This window comes from Poecilia reticulata, linkage group LG4 (assembly GCF_000633615.1).
Source record: "Poecilia reticulata strain Guanapo linkage group LG4, Guppy_female_1.0+MT, whole genome shotgun sequence".
In the NCBI taxonomy this organism is placed as follows: domain Eukaryota; kingdom Metazoa; phylum Chordata; class Actinopteri; order Cyprinodontiformes; family Poeciliidae; genus Poecilia; species Poecilia reticulata.
Window position 1 is genome coordinate 22,806,131 of NC_024334.1, and position 18,333 is coordinate 22,824,463.

At 36.6% G+C, this 18,333-nt stretch overlaps 2 protein-coding genes across 2 annotated transcripts; both read left to right on the forward strand.

Moving 5' to 3' along the window:
- Positions 1–3,828: 3,828 nt before the first annotated feature.
- On the forward strand, positions 3,829–4,924 carry LOC103464050 (granzyme B(G,H)-like). Its single transcript, XM_017304365.1, has 5 exons — positions 3,829–3,901; positions 3,977–4,127; positions 4,198–4,333; positions 4,417–4,677; positions 4,756–4,924. The coding sequence occupies exons 1-5, from the start codon at positions 3,832–3,834 to the stop codon at positions 4,906–4,908; spliced, it is 771 nt and encodes a 256-aa protein (XP_017159854.1). The 5' UTR covers positions 3,829–3,831; the 3' UTR covers positions 4,909–4,924.
- Positions 4,925–14,574: 9,650 nt separating this feature from the next.
- LOC108166209 (anionic trypsin-2-like) lies at positions 14,575–15,814 on the forward strand. Its single transcript, XM_017304234.1, has 5 exons — positions 14,575–14,635; positions 14,719–14,866; positions 14,959–15,091; positions 15,209–15,463; positions 15,547–15,814. Exons 1-5 carry the CDS (start codon positions 14,575–14,577, stop codon positions 15,709–15,711), a joined length of 762 nt encoding a protein of 253 aa, XP_017159723.1. The 3' UTR covers positions 15,712–15,814.
- The last annotated feature ends 2,519 nt before the right edge of the window (positions 15,815–18,333 follow it).

Here is an 18,333-nt window from a genome sequence, read left to right on the forward strand (position 1 = left end):
AAATAATGATACAGCGTTTGATTTATGCTGTTGCTCGCAGATGTTCTTGTACCAATTATATTATAGGATGAAGTTCTCTCAACTTTACATATTCAGAGTCTCACTGAGGTCTGGATGTTAATCAGAGCCTTCTAAGACTTTAATATGCTTTGACTTAAATAATTCGACTGTAGCTCTGGCTGTAGGTTTATCATCATCATCATCATCATCATCATCATCATCATCATCATCATCATCATCATCATCATCATCATCATCATCATCATCATCATCATCGTGGAGGTTGAACCCCCAATCTGGGGGTTTTATAGAGCTTACCTTCTGTTCATGAATTCATGAACTCTGTTCAAAAAGGCAACAATGTGACCACTAAATTTTATAGTGGGTAAGGTGTATTCAGAGTGATATGCAGAGTCAATTTCCAGTCGCATATAAAGTTTTAAATAGACCTCAAAGTTCAGTTTCAGTTTTCTCCGACTGCAGCACATTCTTGCACATTTGCATCATGTTTTTGTTGCATCCTCTACATGGTTTGAGGCAAGGTTAAAGTGTTCTTCTTCATGTAACTCTTCCAGAAAAGTCTAGATTTTATGTGCAATTATAGGTCCTCCTACAATTTGCTTATTAGGTGAGTAGTGAAGGCAACTGACTTCCCGGGATTTCACCGGAGATCAGGCTAAATGTTTGAAAACATTGCTACCTTTTCCCATCACTTCACGTCTATGAGAAACTTTCTGTTGTAAGTTTGATATGGTAAAGTGCGGTAGAATAATATTCATGGAATAATTTTGAAGCTCAACTTTAAATCTGAATGGTTACTTAAACTATTTATAGAATTGAGGACATAAATGCAATAGCAGGCAAGAGCCAGAATAGGTGCAACCTGAAGGACTTAACGATGTGGACAAAAATGTATACATGAAGCCCGAGAAGTGAAAAAAAAAATCCATAAAGATGAGCTCATTAGAGATAATCTGTGTACCATTAGCATACCTTTTGAAATTAGCACCCTTTAAAGAGGTATTCCACACTGTTAGGCTGTCAATAAAGTTAAAATAGTTTGTTATTCTGAAATAATATATCTTACTTGTTGTGTTTTTCATTTGCTGTAAGCGGAAAATCATTATAATTAGCAGAAATACAGTCTTAAAAACATCAATCTCTGTGTAATTCATCTACATACATTATAAAAGTTATAAAATTAACTTTTCAACAGTATTCAGTAACACTTTGTTTGAAGGGGTGTGCATAAGACTGACATGACACCGTCATAAATATGACAGAACATGAAGGAGTCTTTATGAATGTTTATAACTGTTGTAATGAAGAGTCAATATTTACCAAATAATGAAAAGTTGATACTTTTAATGCAACTTTGCATTAAAAGTGTCATTATTTACCGAATGACACTTCATGACAACACTCATAAACATTCATAAAGACTCCGTCATGTTCATGACACTGTTATGCACACCCCTTCTTATAAAGTCTTACCCAATAGTCTGTAATTCATTTCTTCATAAATGTGGTAGGATTTGATGGTTGTGTGTAACATTTTCACCTTAGACGCACCTGAAATACGTTTTAAAAGTTGTTTTCTGAATGGAGACGAGTAGAAAACTAGAAATTTGAAAGGGGAGCACGTCATTGGACGAATGACTGAACAGAAGTCAGTCATTCAAACACAGAAACAAGAAAACTGCAGTTGACACATAAAATTACCCAGCACAAGGGTGATTTTCACTGACAATGAAACAGAGTAAGAGACGAGAAGAAACCGGAAGAAAAGCAAACACTGAGTACAAATGGAGCAAGACTGATTGCCTAAGGAACCAGGACAATAAAAAACGTGAGACTTCAAAAGTAGAATACCAATTCATAAAATTAACACAAAGTCCGTCACACTGTGAACTCTTTTCGAACAGTGAGTGCCCACCCGTCTCTCTCTGCTTGAGGCAGCTTCTGCAAATTATATATATATTTTTTTACAGAAAATAATTTCCATTTATGGAGGAAATTGGAAATCTTACAAACAATAACTAACCAAATACTGTGCTTTAATGGAGGCTTACTGGAGCATGCACTTTATTTTTGAAGATGAAAAACATCAAAGATGAGGTACTGATGCTGAGTTCGACTGCTGACTTCATTTCACAACCGTGAGAGCAAATCAGAAGCAGGAAGCTGAGGTGCAAGAGATTATAGGTTGTGGTTTTGAGTTTTGTCAGTACATTTGTTTCAAAGAACATGGAGCTTTGTGGTTTAATTTGATGACACTCACAAGATAATCTTTCAGTGCAAGGAAATGCTTTTTCATGGTAGCAAGAAAAAAAAAAAAAACAAGTCCAGCAAGTTAATAATGTCAACTGAAATGTTTATTAGAAATGAAAGCAGCATTCTTTGCAAGCCACGTAATATTTGGTGTAGGCTGAAAAGAAAAAACACTTTGGTGTAACTGAGACATTTATATGTGTCTTGTTGACATCGATTAACATTAAAAAGTGTTTTTGTGTAAAGAGTATTAAGCTACGCTCAGACTGTATGAATATGCATCTTGTAACTAAAATTACAGGATAACAGGAGTTGTTTGATTCTCATTGTAAAGGTGATGTGCTGTTTCAGAACTGATCTCACCAGAATGCTTTCAGGAAATCTCCAAAAATATCATCTGATGTGACTCAGACGAATCAGAAATAAATCCCTTTCTGAACAATGATTACTACTTCTAAGCTGTCCGTGTGACTCAGCAAGTTTAGTAATTTGCTCATGGTAATTCAGATCTTAATGCCGTATGGATTCTGTTTGAATTCATACCTGAAAGAGGTATTGATGATTGTCTGCTTATGATTTGATTACTCGTGACACGTGTTACTGACAATCCAGACAGAGCTCTCTTTCAGTTTGGTGCAAGTTTGAATTGAGTAAACGGGTTTTGTGAAAGGCTGCTATTTCTGCTAAAACATACTTTTTTCTGGGAGAAATGAGGAAGAACAGTCTTTAGACAGGCCTGTTCAAAATCTCACAATGTGGCTTTACCATTCCTTCTTTGTGCCAATCCATAATCCTGCACCTTTGCTCTCACCCAGGCCCAATGAACCCTGTTGACATGCAGACATCACCACTATGGCTGAGCATAAGTGCTTCTCATGCATATGGTTGTTTCGTGTAATTTTAGAAGTTTCTATGATTTAAACTGACCCTATTAGATTAGTTACCTTTTCAAAATGTCTATCACTACCTGAGAGTCATATCTGTATTTCAGAGAAGAGACTCGATGAGTCATAATGGTACTTCACACTTCAGCTGACAGCTTTGAGGCGGCTCAGTGAAAAGGAAATTTTAAAAAAAATGGCTTATTGATAATGCCATTTGTGCTGGGACAGAAATAGTGTAATGGATTTTGTGAATGGTAACCTTATAACAATGACAGAGGCGTTTCATAGATTCACTATTTGCTCCACTGTTCTTAAGGAGACTCGTAGGCTGAGAGTGCGAAAACAGCTGCGTCAAGGTGCTCAAAGGGCAACAGTGAAGAGAGACCTTTAGACCCAAAACCTCGGAGGGTGGTTTCAGTTTGTCATCTACTTTTTAACATGTATGCTGAGCTCACCCTCTAGCTGCACAGAGCACATGTGCTTCAAGTTTTCCAGCAAGAACCACGTAGGTTTTGTTTACTGTAACTTTAACCCGATGAGCTACCATTGGGTTACTGACCACAGGTGCACAATGATCACACATAAGACAGGGGGGGCTTCAATGACATGTTCAATAAAAACCACAGGCTGTATATAAGAGAATACTTCAATCCTCAGACGACAATATGCGAGGGTGATGATAAAAATGATGGCGACGTGGCGGGTCTTAATGCTCTTTCTTGTCCTGGCAGTCCTCAGACAAAAAGGTGATATTTTAAGATCTATTTATTGTTCTTTGTTGAAATAGAAACCTATGCTTATTCATATTCTTGCTTTTACAGCTCATGGGACTGAGATTGTTAATGGCAAAAAAGTGCCTGATCGTTTGATGCTTTATATGGCTTCGGTTCAGAACGACAGGGGTCAGCATAAATGTGGGGGATTTCTCATCAGCGAAGACTTTGTGGTCACGGCTGCACACTGTGATAAAAAGTGAGTTTTAAATGCTTTGTAAATGCTTTTTTTTAAATACTAAAGACTAAATCTTTTTTTTTCCATTTAGTAACCCTACAAGTGTTGTACTTGGAACTCACAACCTCAAGAAAGTCGATGATGGCACAATGAGATATAACGTAACCCGGTGCATGCACCCAGATTTCGACAGTGTTACATCTGGCAATGACATTATGCTTCTCAAAGTAAGTTTGTTTCTTACTTTTTAAATTTTAGTGAATATTCTGAAACCTTTAAATCTCTCATTGTGTTTTTCTTGCACTAAAAGCTGTCTAAGAAAGTGCAACTCAACAACAATGTGCAGCCGATTCAAATACCGAAGGGTGAGATGAAACTGAAAGATAATGCTAAGTGTCGCGTCGTTGGCTGGGGCTCCACAAAAGAGGGTGGTAAAGCTTCCAATGTGTTGGAAATGGCTGAAGTGACCTTAACAAATCTGAAGCGATGTAAAGCTCAATGGAGATCTTCGAAGTTTCCAAACAATGTGATCTGTACAGGTGGAGATAACGCAAAAGCAGGATTCTGCCAGGTGCATATGCCTCTAAAAGTATTGCTGCCAAGTGTTGCATAACAGAAAAAAATGTATCAAGCTCTGCTTTCTACACAGGGTGATTCAGGAGGACCTCTAGTGTGTGGAGCGACAGCTGCAGGCGTTGTGTCCTTCAACAGTAGATGTAACCCAGATATCCCTGACGTCTATACAGACGTATCAAAATACGTGTCCTGGATAAAAAAGATTCGCAAGCAAAAGCACTGTTAAGTGTAACACTTTATGCACATATTTCTCCTACTGTTTCTGTGTCTGTCTGTGTTTGGTCTTTAATCACAGGATGAAAGGCAATAAAACGTGTTTTAAAACTTGTGAGTTGTTTCATTTCTACTAAAGCGGATATGGAAAATTTTATGTAGACCTTTGAAATGGAATAAAACTTTTGTAAATACTTTAAATTTGACTGAGAAAGAGAAAACTGTTGATAGACTAAAAAAGCAAATTTTCTAATAGCTCATCACATTCCACAATAAATACTCCACACTTCAGCAATGCATGTAGCATATATACATTTGAGTTGTTACATTATAGGTCATCAATGACAACTAAACTTGCTGATATTAATTTGGACTCATAAGACCTGGGTTTGCTTTCTAAATAGCAGATTTCCGCCTGTTCTTTGGTTTTGTAGAATTAATTCTTTAGTTTCAAAGATGAACCTAGAAAGCTGCGTAAGATTGTCAGAAAGCCTCAGATTTTGCATGTTTTTTGTTTTTTTTTACTTTTTTTTAATGTGCACATACAATCACACTTAAAAATGTTGAAGTTTGAAAAAATGAAAAAAAAAAAAGGAAATTATTATGAAAAATTACAATAGAAAAACATTAAGTCCTCCTGCAGGGATGCTGTATGCAAACTTGCATGTTTTCCTGTACTAAAGTTGCTAAAACACACATAAAGGATAAAGCTTTACTTTGCTTACAGAACACAGAGAGGTGTTATTCAGTCCCCATCTGTCACATGTTTGAAGCATGTGTGCCACCTTTGATGAGAGAATATCAACAAATTAAAAAAAGTAAACCTCAAAACATGAACATATGTGATATATAGTTCTTCATCAGTGGCTGTCATTCATCTACACTTTCACAAGAGGGCATTCCTAAGCTTGTTTTGTCAAATGAATGTCTGTGTTACTGAAATCAAGTTATGCTTAGTGAGGCTTCCAGATCGGTCCAAGGATGGAGTAAAGTTTTGCCACTGCTATTTTTGTAGTTATCGCAGATAGTTAATCTTGTGCTTTTTTAAGTCTAGTGACTGTTTCGAAATACAGATGAAGTGATTAGAAAGACAGACACAGGTTGACTGATACAGACAGATAGATACAGCCAGACTGATACAGAAACTGATACAGACACTGATACAGACAGACTGATATAGACAGACTGATGCAGATGGCAGCCTCTGCCAGTGTCACTTTGCCAGAATAACAAATTCTGTTTGGCTATAAAGCAGTAACAAATCTAAGATAAGTCTTTTTTGAACATGTGGAATGCTAATAATGTTTATTGCAATACTGGATTCTGTAATCTGAAGATTTTCAGTACAAGTTGATTGAGGATTTCTTCATTTTTCCTCATAGAAAGATGACAGATTTCAACAACATGTTAGAACTGCAAGTAGTAATGACTAAACATAATCTATCTTAAAAAAAATCCATTACTTTAGAACACTGGTGGTTTTGCAGATTTCATTTCACAAGGACACAGTTATGATGTTGAAGAAATTACATAACCGTCCTATCGCTATCTCAGCCCCATGACTGCAACTGCAATTTGATTTGTCTTAGATCCACAGGTTCAGATGGTTTAAACAGATTCAGCCTGTTTTCTAAAAGTAGGTCATTGCTGAGATCCTTATCTGTTTTCAGAGAAAAGACAGAATGAGTCATAATGGTACTTCAGAGTTTAGGTGGCAGGTATAACGTGTTGCAATAGTACGTCAGCCAATGACCTGTTCATTGTTCTGGAAAGCTTAAAAAATAGAACGGTAACCAGAAGCTGCTACTATAGAAATGGCACAAAGTTTTTTGTTTTTTTTTTAGAGAAAATTACATTTCTGAACTTTGACCAACGCTGGCAACCAGAGACAAAGATATTAGATGAAAAACATTATATTTTACCAATTAGCATTAGTAAACATGAGTTACCAAGGTGAAGACAGTCTGGTGGTTATAAAAAAGTATGGGGTTCATAAATAATTGATTAATCCCAATGGGGAAGTAGAAGTTGCAATTTTTCAAGAAGTTGTACTAGTAGGATGATTGTGGATAGAAAGAGTCTATTGCAGTGATCAATACAACAGTGGTGAAGCGAAGGCCTCTGACTGAAAACACTTTGCTTAATCTCATGTAAAAGATTTCCAGGGTTGGCTGTGATGTTCATTATTACACGATGAGTCTTTTCTTTGCACAACTAGTATGCTGCATTATTTCATAAAGTTAAATTGCCAAAAAATAAAACACAGTCATCAAGAGTGAATTTTTCATTTTAGGCGCATTGAATGCACGTTTACACTGATGTAGTTTAATGACAAGTTGCAGATTTTCAAATTAAAAGACAGCCACGAAAAAGATTTCTTACTTTGCCTGTTCTAAAATCCATGTTTTCCACTGTGCAGGCCACTGACACATTTGTTACTCAACAGGTCAGCTTCATTGAGAACAAAAGGCAGTTCTGAGTGCATCAAATGTTTGGATTTTTATGGGTAAAGTGCATTGATCAAATATCGTATTTTCTTTGAAAACCACCCATTGTTCTCTTGATTACTATTTTCAATACTTGTTTCCTTGGATATTACTACATGGTTTCTTTCCAGACGGCCGATCTGTACGTTTTGTGATGTCATCGCAAACACCAATAGTGAATAGAAGATAAAAAAAAAAAGCTTTAACAAGTGCTAAAGTTTGAGCTTAGTTAGAGCTGAAGCTTCAAAAATACAAAGTTAAGGTTATGCAGCACAATGGTTTTGTTTGGCTTTGATGCAACATCACCGCAAAAAAAAAAAGAAAAAGAAAAGAAAGTTAGACATGGAGGACTATAATTTCATTCAATAGACGTGCAAGAAGTTTTGGAGAGAAAGAAAACATTTCATGCAATGGTAAAAAAAAAGGGCAAAGTAACAGCAAGTAATGAGTAAAATGTTCCTGTTAAATGTGTTTTTAATCGTAACCGCCCACATCCGTTTACCCTACACCACATTTACTCAGACCACAAGTACACTGTGATCACAGAGAGGGTCTGCAATGACGCACATTCGTAATTTATATTACTTTTCAACCCTCTGATAATGCATCGGTATAGTCATAAATTGATTATTTATTATTATAGGACTTAATGCATCTTCATCTTCTCACACTTCTGTCATTTTCTGACAAAACAATGATATTGTAAAATCTAGTAATTAGTCAGAACTTTTTTTTTGCAGCACCAGCAGAGGGACTGAGATAAGTAGCTATTTCAAGTTATGTTTTAAGTTATGTTTGATATATTCAATATTTTATAACAACTGAAGGTAACATAGTTACTTGATTGTGATGTAAAGTGGCACTACATAGCTGGAAAGTACATAATACCCCTCATTTATGTGGCCATGGCTGCACACTGTAATAAACAGTGAGTTTTATGGAATTACAGTACATAAATGTTTTATAACGTACATCTAGTTCAAATTAAATGACAATGTCTTCATTAATTTGACAATCCTTGTTGAAGATGCACAACACTCTAAAGATTGACTGTCAATGACATTCAATGATCTGAATGTCACTGACAGTCAAATCTGTCAATGACATTTACGCTTCTCAATGTAAGCTTGTCTTATTTATTTAGTCCTCGTTGTGTTTTTCTTGAAAGTGCAACTAAACAAGAGAGTGCAGCTGACTCCAACTAGCAAGGGGTCAGATGAAACTGAAAGAGATATCAGAACCGTCTTTCTGTTCAGATTTTGTGAGCTGTTTAAAGCTACAGATGTATCTGTATTTGTACACAAAGCAACAACTTTTGTAAAGTTTTAACTAACACATAAACGTGATGAACTTTGTTTTCTTCTGATTCAGGTGGATCTTTAAAAAAGTGGAAATCCGTGTTGTGACTTGCAACATGGACAAAAACTGTGACTGTTCAAATGTGCTTAACATCTAAACAGATGCCATGTATTGCCAGGTATTTTACTTTAAAAAGATCCTCAAGTAAAATAAGAGCTTTACAGCATGGATGCATGTTTTATAATACATAACAGTTTCTTTTTTCCTTGAATAGAAGATTAAATAAAATGTCTTAAAAGCTGCACTGGGTTTTTATATAGGTGGTTTCTACTAAAACAACAAAGGAATTAGATTTATACTTAATAAGAATGGCTATTTTCCAGTTGGTATAATTAAATTTTTTTCTGAGGTTGGTATTGAGAAGGTGCACGAAGTCTAGATTTTTATTGCAAGAAAAAAAACTAAATTAGATTCTCTCTCATGTGAAGCAAGTTGCATCATAGAAAATGTAAAAGTTTTACAACTTGAAGCTTGTTGTTATAGTTTCAGTGAACAGGAAAACAACCATTTACACTTCCACGACTCACAGGTGTGTTTTTTGGTGCCACCTATGCAGACTGTGGTTAGATTTGAATAAACCCATATCACTCACTTGAAAAAAATGAAGGTTGTTTTGAACTTTTGGTTAACCAAGAGATTACCATATGGGTGATTTTGATCAACTTTTGATGATCTGCTCATGAATGTATATAACCAGACCTCAGAATGTTCTACCAGTGATATTTTTTTTTTTTTTTGCTGGAATTAAGATGCTGAAAGCTTGGTCTATGTGGTTTATGCATTTGGCGATGCAGTTTGAGCATACAGTGATGTTCTTGTATCAAAGAAAAATACATATTACATCCGCTTTTCTCAGTAAATTTACTTCTAATCAGGCTGGACCTGAAATTCTCATAATATGTTGGTAGCCACAAAACAATTCTATGCAGAAATGTGAATCAAAGCAAAAACATTTTTATGTATCCACAGTATGGGCTGCACGGTGGCGCAGTTTGTTGGTAGAGCTGTTGCCTTGCAGCAAGAAGGTTCTGGATTCAATTCCCAGCCCCAGTCTTTTTGCATGGAGTTTGCATGTTCTCCCTGTGCATGCGTGGGTTTTCTCCGGGTACTCCAGTTTCCTCTCACAGTCCAAAAACATGACTGTCAGGTTAATTGGTCTGTCTAAATTGTCCCTAGGTGTGAGTGTGTGTGTGCATGGTTGTTTGTCCTGTGTGTCTCTGTGTTGCCCTGGACTGGCGACCTGTCCAGGGTGACCCTGCCTCTCGCCGCTGGAACGTTAGCTGGAGATGGGCACCAGCACCCCTCCCGACCCCACTAAGGGACAAGGGTGTAAAGAAAATGGATGGATGGATGTATCCACAGTATTATTTTGGGCATTTTCTAAAATGGAGACTGAAGTGCTATGCCACAATAAATTAGTCCACAAATTAAGGTATGGGTAAAAATAGAACTACCAAGGAAATAAGAATTGAACAGACTTACTGAATTTCAATATTAACTAATAAGTCTTTGTTGTAGATTCAGAGTAGGTGTAATCTTGACAGATTCCTTCATAAAAAAAACTGTTGTGTTTAACTTTTTATGCACTGAGTATGAAAGCATGACATACAAATAAATTATGAATTTATCAGTTAACAAATCAACAGCAATATTATTAGCTGTCCCTTTTTCACTTTGCTTAGCTCTTTTTGTCAGTGCATTACAACAGAAGATCAGAGAGCTGTGCTAAACATCTTTGAACAAATCAGTTGGTGCTTCCTGTCAGATGTTGCTTTGCAGTCTGCATGTAAAGATGAACTGATACCAGAATTCAAGCCGTGGCTGCAGAGCTAAGATGTCATCTTTTGTAGCATTATCCAGACTGATCATGGTGTAAAGACTTGCAAGATGCTTTTTGACAGGGTAAATATATATTTAAAAAATCTAGAATTGAAGCATTGCTCATCAAACAGGAAAACAGCTTTTAGCTAAGCTTTGTTAGCTGCTGGAAGGCATAAAAGTCAGTAGTTGGAATACCGAGAAGCTAACAATTAGCACCCTGAATTTCAATTGCTTAAGTTAACAGAAAATGCTCTAATAAAGTGTAGGTAAACTTTAATTGTTATCAGTAGCTGTTAAAATGCCTTTAATTAACAAAACAGCACAGATTTCCTAAAACATATCAATCAATCATTTAAATGTTATTTGTATAGCACATTTCAGCAGCAAGGCATTTCAAAGTGCTTTACATAATTTAAATAAAAACAGCATGTGACAGTGAATAAATAGTTAGAAAGACAAAAAGAATTTTTTTAAAGAAAAAGAAAAAAGGTTAAAAAAGATAAAAACATTAAAACTCACACCCCTTGTAGGACTTCAGTTAAACGTCTCACACCTCAGAGTTTTAGTTAAAACGCCATTTAACAAGGATTCTCACACCTCAGAGTTTTAGTTAAGATGTCATTTAACAAGGATTCTCACACCCCTAGATATAGATTCGTTTAACTGGGACGTTTTCCGGGGGGGATTTACATAGACAGTGTGAAAGAGAAATAAAAAGAAGTTATAACTAGATGAAAAGTAGATATAAAAACATCAAAAACATCAAAGACATCAAAACCCGCAATTTAGCCATAAGCAACTCTAAACAGGTGGATTTTAAGTTGAGATTTAAAGGCACCCAGTGTTTCAGCTGTTTTACAGTTTTCTGGAAGTTTGTTCCAAATTTGTGGTGTGTAGAAACTGAATGCTGCTTCTCCTCGTTTGGTTCTGGTTCTGGGGATGCAGAGCAGACCAGAACCAGAAAATCTGAGGAGCATAGACGGTTGGTACAGCAATAAGTGGTGCTAAACCGTTCAGTGATTTATAAACTAACATCAATATTTTAAAGTCTATTCTCTGAGCTACAGGGAGCCAGTGTAGGGACTTTAATACTGGTGTTATGTGCTCTATCTTCCTGGTTTTAGTGAGAACATGAGCAGCAGCATTCTGGATCAGCTGCAGCTGTTTGATTGATTTGTTAGTCAGACCTGTGAAGACGCTGTTGYAKTAATCAATGCGGCTAAAGATAAACGCATTGATGAGTTTCTCTAGATCGTGCTGAGACATAAGTCCTCTAATCCTGGAGATGTTCTTCAGGTGATAGAAGGCCGACTTTGTGACTGTCTTAATGTGGTTCTGAAGGTTCAGGTCAGAGTTCATCACTACTCCCAGGTTTCTGGCCTGATCGCTGGTTTTTAGTTGTAATAAGCAGTGCATTGATTCTAGTTCGCTCCTCTTTAGGTCCAAAGATAATAACTTCAGTTTTGTTTCTGTTCAGCTCGAGAAAGTTTTGGCACATCCACTCATTGATCTGTTCTGATTGGATGGGTTCAGAGTCCCCTGGTGACATCGTGTAGAGCTGTGTATCATCCGCATAGTTATGGTAGCTAATCCTATGTCACCTTAGCCAGTGAGAGCATATAAATATTGAAAAGAAGGGGTCGTAGGATTGAACCTTGGAGTACCCCACATGTGACCTTTGACCTCTCTGATGAGAAGTTTCTGATTGAAACAAAGAAATCTCTGTTCTTTATGTAAGATTCAAACCAGTTGAGSACTGGACCGGAGAGTCCGACCCAACTCTCCAGTCGATTCAGTAAAATGTCGTGGTCAACAGTGTCGAAAGCTGCACTGATGTCCAACAGAACCAGCACTGTGGTTCTCCCACAGTCTGTATTTATATGGAYGTCATTGAACACYTTTACAAGGGCCGTCTCCGTGCTGTGGTGAGCACGAAAACCAGACTGGAAGGAGTCAAAGCAGTTTGTTATTGTTAGGAAGTTATTTAATTGTTTAAAAACTGCTTTTTCAATAATTTTGCTGATGAATTGGAGATCGGCCTGTAATTCTGCAGTAGGGATTTGTCTAGATTGTTCTTTTTTATCAGTGGTTTGATAACTGCTGTTTTCAAAGCCTGGGGAAAAACACMTGAAGAGAGCGATGAGTTTACTATTTGGATCAGATCATTAGCAACAACAGGCAAAAAATTCTCAAAGAAATGTGTGGGTAGGACATCCAGACAGCAGGAACTGGAGCTTAATTGACTTATAATTTCTTCTAGGGTTTTATAATGAAGTAGTTGAAATTGGGTCATTTTTTCTGCATTTGTTTTGTTTGATCCCAGCATTGGTACTGTCTTTGGAGTGGATGTGCAGATTAATCCTCTGATCTTTTGAATTTTCTCTGAAAAGAAACTTGAAAACTTGTTGCAGGCGGCAATAGATTGAAGTTCAGGTGGCAACGTCATCGGAGGATTTGTGAGCCTGTCAACAGTGGCAAATAAAGCTCGAGCATTGTTAATATTTTTGTTTATGACATCTGCAAAGAAAGCCTCTCTTGCATGTTTTAGTGCTGAGTGACAGTTACGTAGTCTTTCTTTATAGATGTCATAATAAACGTGCAGTTGAGCTTTGCGCCATTTCCGTTCAGCCCTACGGCAGAGTTGTCTTGCAGATTGAACTGTTTGTGCATTTCTCCATGGAGATTTCTTCCTACCAGTCACAACCTTCACTTTAATGGGGGCAATGTAATCAATGATATCTGAAAGTTTGCACTGAAAATCATCTACCAACTTATCTACGTCACTATAGTGTAAGAGTGAGGAAGAAGAGTAGATTTGATTAAATGTTTCTGCTGTGTTTTCTGTGAATGTACGTTTTGTGACAGTAGCTTTTTGTCCAAGTGGATTAACGGATAAAGAACTGTCAAAGAAAACAGCAAAATGATCCGACAGGGCGACATCAGTTACAGAGACATTGRAAATATTCACACCCTTACTGATAACCAGGTCCAGTGTGTGTTCCTGAGTGTGTGTTGCTTGTTTGACATGTTGTGTTAAACCAAAACTCTCTAATAGATTACAAAGCTTTTTAGCCCCTCGATCTTGGGGGTTGTCAACATGAAAGTTGAAATCACCGACAATTATCAAACAATCGTAATCAATACATATGAGAGATAGAAGTTCATTCAAGTCCGTAAAGAAACCTTCCTCATATGTTGGAGTTTTGTATAGAATTAGTGTCAAAGTTCGTTTGTGGCCTTTTACCTCGATTCCAAGATATTCAAAAGACATAAAATCACCCAAAGAGATTTTACTACAGTTTATGGTATTCTTAAATTTTGACATATAACAAAAGTCTTGCAGACACGACCTTCATTCAAGTCGTCTCGTTGTCATCAAGACCGCTCATGTCAAGATCATCATTAATAAGAGGTGAGCTAAAACACTAATAAAATGTGGTGTTCTTTCACAGCAAAAATAAAGATTCAGAATTCTGAGTTTATTCATTTAAAAGCATTATTGAACTGTAACTCAGCATCAGCTGGTGTTTATTCTCAAATTATATGGGTTGGTATTTAAAAAAAAAAAAAATCATGATCAGGACATTCTTGACATTTTAACGCAAAAAGCGGGTACAATAGTGAAGAAGCAGGAAAAAAAAAGATGGTCAAGCTAGTTCTGACAGGGTGTAAAGAGAGAAAGTCTGTGGAGCAAAAATGTTTTGGATTTGTAAATAATCATCTAAAAGTCCAAATAAGCAACATCAAAACTAAGCAGAACACAGCATAAAAGACAGGACAAGAGGCGAATCAATGTGACTAAATGTGAGAAATCCTCAAGACAACTAACTGATTTAACATCCGACTGACAGAAGTTCAAAGATCACAAAGTTCTACACAGTTACAAACTTGTTGGCATATTCTGAAAGGGGATGTGGTGTAAAGATTGCCCCAGATATGCAAACATTAGTCACAAACTTTTGCATAAAAGCATCAACTTCACCTTCCAAAAACCTAAAGCCTTATTGGCTGACATGATGAAGAGTCTGGGTTATTTCCTGCTGCTCAACGTTCTGTCATGTCTCGGACAAGCTGGTAAGAGACTTTAGCTTGACATCTAATCTTAAGATGCTGAATAAAGCCTCATCCTAATCTTTGTCTCTTGAATATTTTCACAGTCCATGGGAATAGGATTATACATGGGGAAAAAGTCCAAGAGGACTCCATGCAGTACATGGTCTCAGTGCAAAGCAATGTAGGTCACGTATGTGGAGGATTCCTGCTCAATGAGGAATATGTGGTCACTGCAGCACACTGTGGTGAAAAGTGAGTTTTCTTTCTTCTTCCGTTTGCATTTTCTGCTTGACTGTTGAGCAAAAACTAGTTTTGAAATCAACTTTTAATTACAAAAATTTCAGCGAACTGAAATACGTTCTTCTGGGAGATCACAACCTCAAGAGTTCAAAGATAAAAAAAGTGAGCATTAATTCCACATGCAAACCCCAGGGGTATAAGGACATTGTGCATGGCAAAGACATCATGCTTCTTCGAGTAAGTATGCATAGCAAAGCACACTTATTGTACACAAATATCTCTGTATTTGCCTTTGGACTTGCTACAGAAAAAAAGGTTAAAAAGTCTTAATGTTCCTTTTTTGTGTCTTTTCAGCTGTCTGAGAAAGTTCTTCTAAACAATGACGTGAAAACAATTCCCCTTCCTTTGTCTGAGAGACCTTTACGAGATAATCAAGAATGCTCTGTGGCTGGATGGGGAAAAACTGAGCGAACTGATCATAGTGATGACCTGAGAATGGTGAACGTGGCAATCATAAACCAACAAACCTGCCAGGAGAAATGGGACAATATGCTTCCTCACAATGTGATCTGTGCTGGTGGATTTGGTATAAATAAAGGATTTTGTCAGGTCTGCTTTTTGTATTTTGATCAGAAATAATAGTCTAAACATCATGTGATAAATGTCAAACGTTAAATCCTTCTTCTTTGCAGGGTGATTCTGGTGGCCCTCTGGTGTGTAATGGCAGAGCTGTTGGTGTTGTGTCATTCAACAGAGGCTTCTACTGTAACTACCCAGATGTACCCAACGTCTACACAGATATTTCTAAATATCTTCATTGGCTTAACAAAGTTGTGAATGAAAAGAAATGTACATAATTCTTTTTTTTTCACTGTCACTGTACATTGAAGCAGAAATTGTGGCAGTTTTGCTAATGTGCTGCTTTAATATCAAGATGTTGAATAAACTCTTGTCCTAGTATTTGCCTTTTGAATATTTTTAATCCATGGGAGTGAGATTGAAAAAAAATGCAGACAAAATAAAAATATTTGCCTGGTGAAACCCCCCCACCCCCCAAAGACATTTAATATATTTTTTAAATAAAACAGAGACATGTACGAATGTCGAATGTCATCACTTCAACATTGTAAGATGCAATGAATAATTGCTTTACCTCAGCAAGAAAAATTAAATGGTTAAATCTGCCTAATTAACAAAACAATATTTGTTAAAACTTTAAAACTACAGCTCCATTATGGTGAAATTCATAGTCAACCAGCTATAAATGCACACATACATAGGGACAAGTGAAAAAACATATTTACATTTACATTATCTTACACCAAGAAGCAAAAAGCACACGAAGAAAAACTTTACAGTGTAAGCAAGAGAAGTACGATTAACTGCACTGCTGAGAGGACATTATGTATGATGTTACACTTTAGAAAGAATGAGCAGTGTGGGTGTTTTGGGATCAGTAATGAATCATGAGTTCATGACGTAGCCTTCCCACCCTGGACCACATTTGTAACCTTTAACAAAATATTACCATTACCAGTTAAGAATGAGGTATTTCTGTTGTGCAGTCTTTGACTGTTCAATGATTTAGAGGCATAGAAAACGCAAGATCAGTGCAAAATTAAATAATATTTTTTACCAGTGTAATGAGTCTGTTGCAGTTGACTGAGTAGTTACATAATCTCTTGTACATAATGTCCATTTCTCATGTCAATCTCCCAATGTTGAACAGATGAATATGTAGATATGATAATTCTCCCTGTGCAATCAGTGCTGGTGGATATAGCATATATCACTCAGTAACAGAACCTCTAATCTTTTTCATTGGTTGTCCTCCAAAACATGCAATCAAAATCTTCCAAAAGGTTAAAAAGTAAGATGGAACGGGAACCTGTGCACAATAAGATATTAGACGAACAGATTAAGAAAGGTGTGACAGGAAAACAATAATTTCACATTACTTTTTGAATCTAACTTTAAATTACATTATGACTTGACTTTCCAATATATTTTTGCATGTGTATAACCAGCAAGTAGCTGCAGTTTCTTATCTAAGCTTGATCAAGTTCTGGATAAAAGCTAGGTTGGATGGACAATTCAGAGCTGGAGGTCAAATATGGAGTTTAAACTTGTGTTCATGTGGGAATCAGGCTATATTGATACATTGAGTGAAAGAAAAAAAAAAGGAATGTTTTTCAGCGAAAGATGTCAAATTATTCCCATAAACAAGGTAACTTTCCCGAAGTCAGCAAAAAATAAATGTTTGCTTATTTTTAGATATATAAAAAAAGTATTTTAAACCACAATTTTTACAGGGGGTAATGTATGCACGTTGGAATAGTGCAAAGTAGTTCCAGTGACAATATTTAATGTTTTCCGTTTACATCCCCTCAAAATTGCACAACAGCCTGAGAAGAAAATATTCAAACAATGAATCTTATAGACAGACCGGAAGTCTCTCTAGAAACAATTAAATGCTTCTGTCTGCTGCAATTTTTGCTTAAAAATTCGACTATAATTTCTAGGGGAGTAGCCAGAAATTGTAGTCACGTAAGAATTGATTTTCTTTATAAGTAATCGTTTTCAAGTCGAAGGAAAAAAATAGGTGTAGTAAAACTACTTTTGTTAGAACATTGTTTTCAGAAAGTTACTCTCTTATAGTAAGTGACTACAGCTATAGTACCGCCTACTACTGGCAATGTGTACAACTGAGTGAACAAACTGTATCTGATGAAAATTGTGTTGCATTTCAATGAAAAACTATAGATTTTCAAATAACATCACTTTAACATAGTGGCATTTAAAAAAATGTGAACAAGAAAAATGACAGTACAACCTTAAGGGGATAGGAAACTACATTAAAGCATTGCGATGTTTAAAAATATGGAGAAGGCTGGCAAGAAACGTTTCTCACGATCGTAGTACATTGACTTCTGAGTATTCAAAGATTGTAAAAGATAATTCTTGTTGTCGAACTAAAATGTCCTTTTAAGGGGGATGTGGTAAGATGTGAAGCTAATATAGATTTTCATAGATAATAGCACGTGCAAGGAAAGGATATGGCGATATAAAAAGGTCAGCTTGACAAACTACAGCACAGCTAGTACAAGCTTCACTGGCATCATGTTGTGTTAGATGAAGCTGTAGCMCAGGTGTAGAATGGTTGAAGGTTTGCAACATGAAAAACTCCAGCTTTCTCTCCAGTGTCCACCTTGGTTAGACAATAGTTCACGTCAGACATCTTTTTGTAGACACGGTAGGGACCCATGTAGAGAGGCGCCAGTTTTGCTGAAAAGTTAGATGATGCATCCGACTTTGGGTGTGATTTTGCTCTGACCAGATCTCCGACTTTAAAAGAGATTGGGCGTCGTCTTAGATCATAGTAATGCTTTCGCCTTCTATGACTTTCTGTGAGAACTGCACGAGCATGATCATGAGCATCTTGAATCGAGGCTCTCAGGTGATCTGGGTAAGAAGTCTCA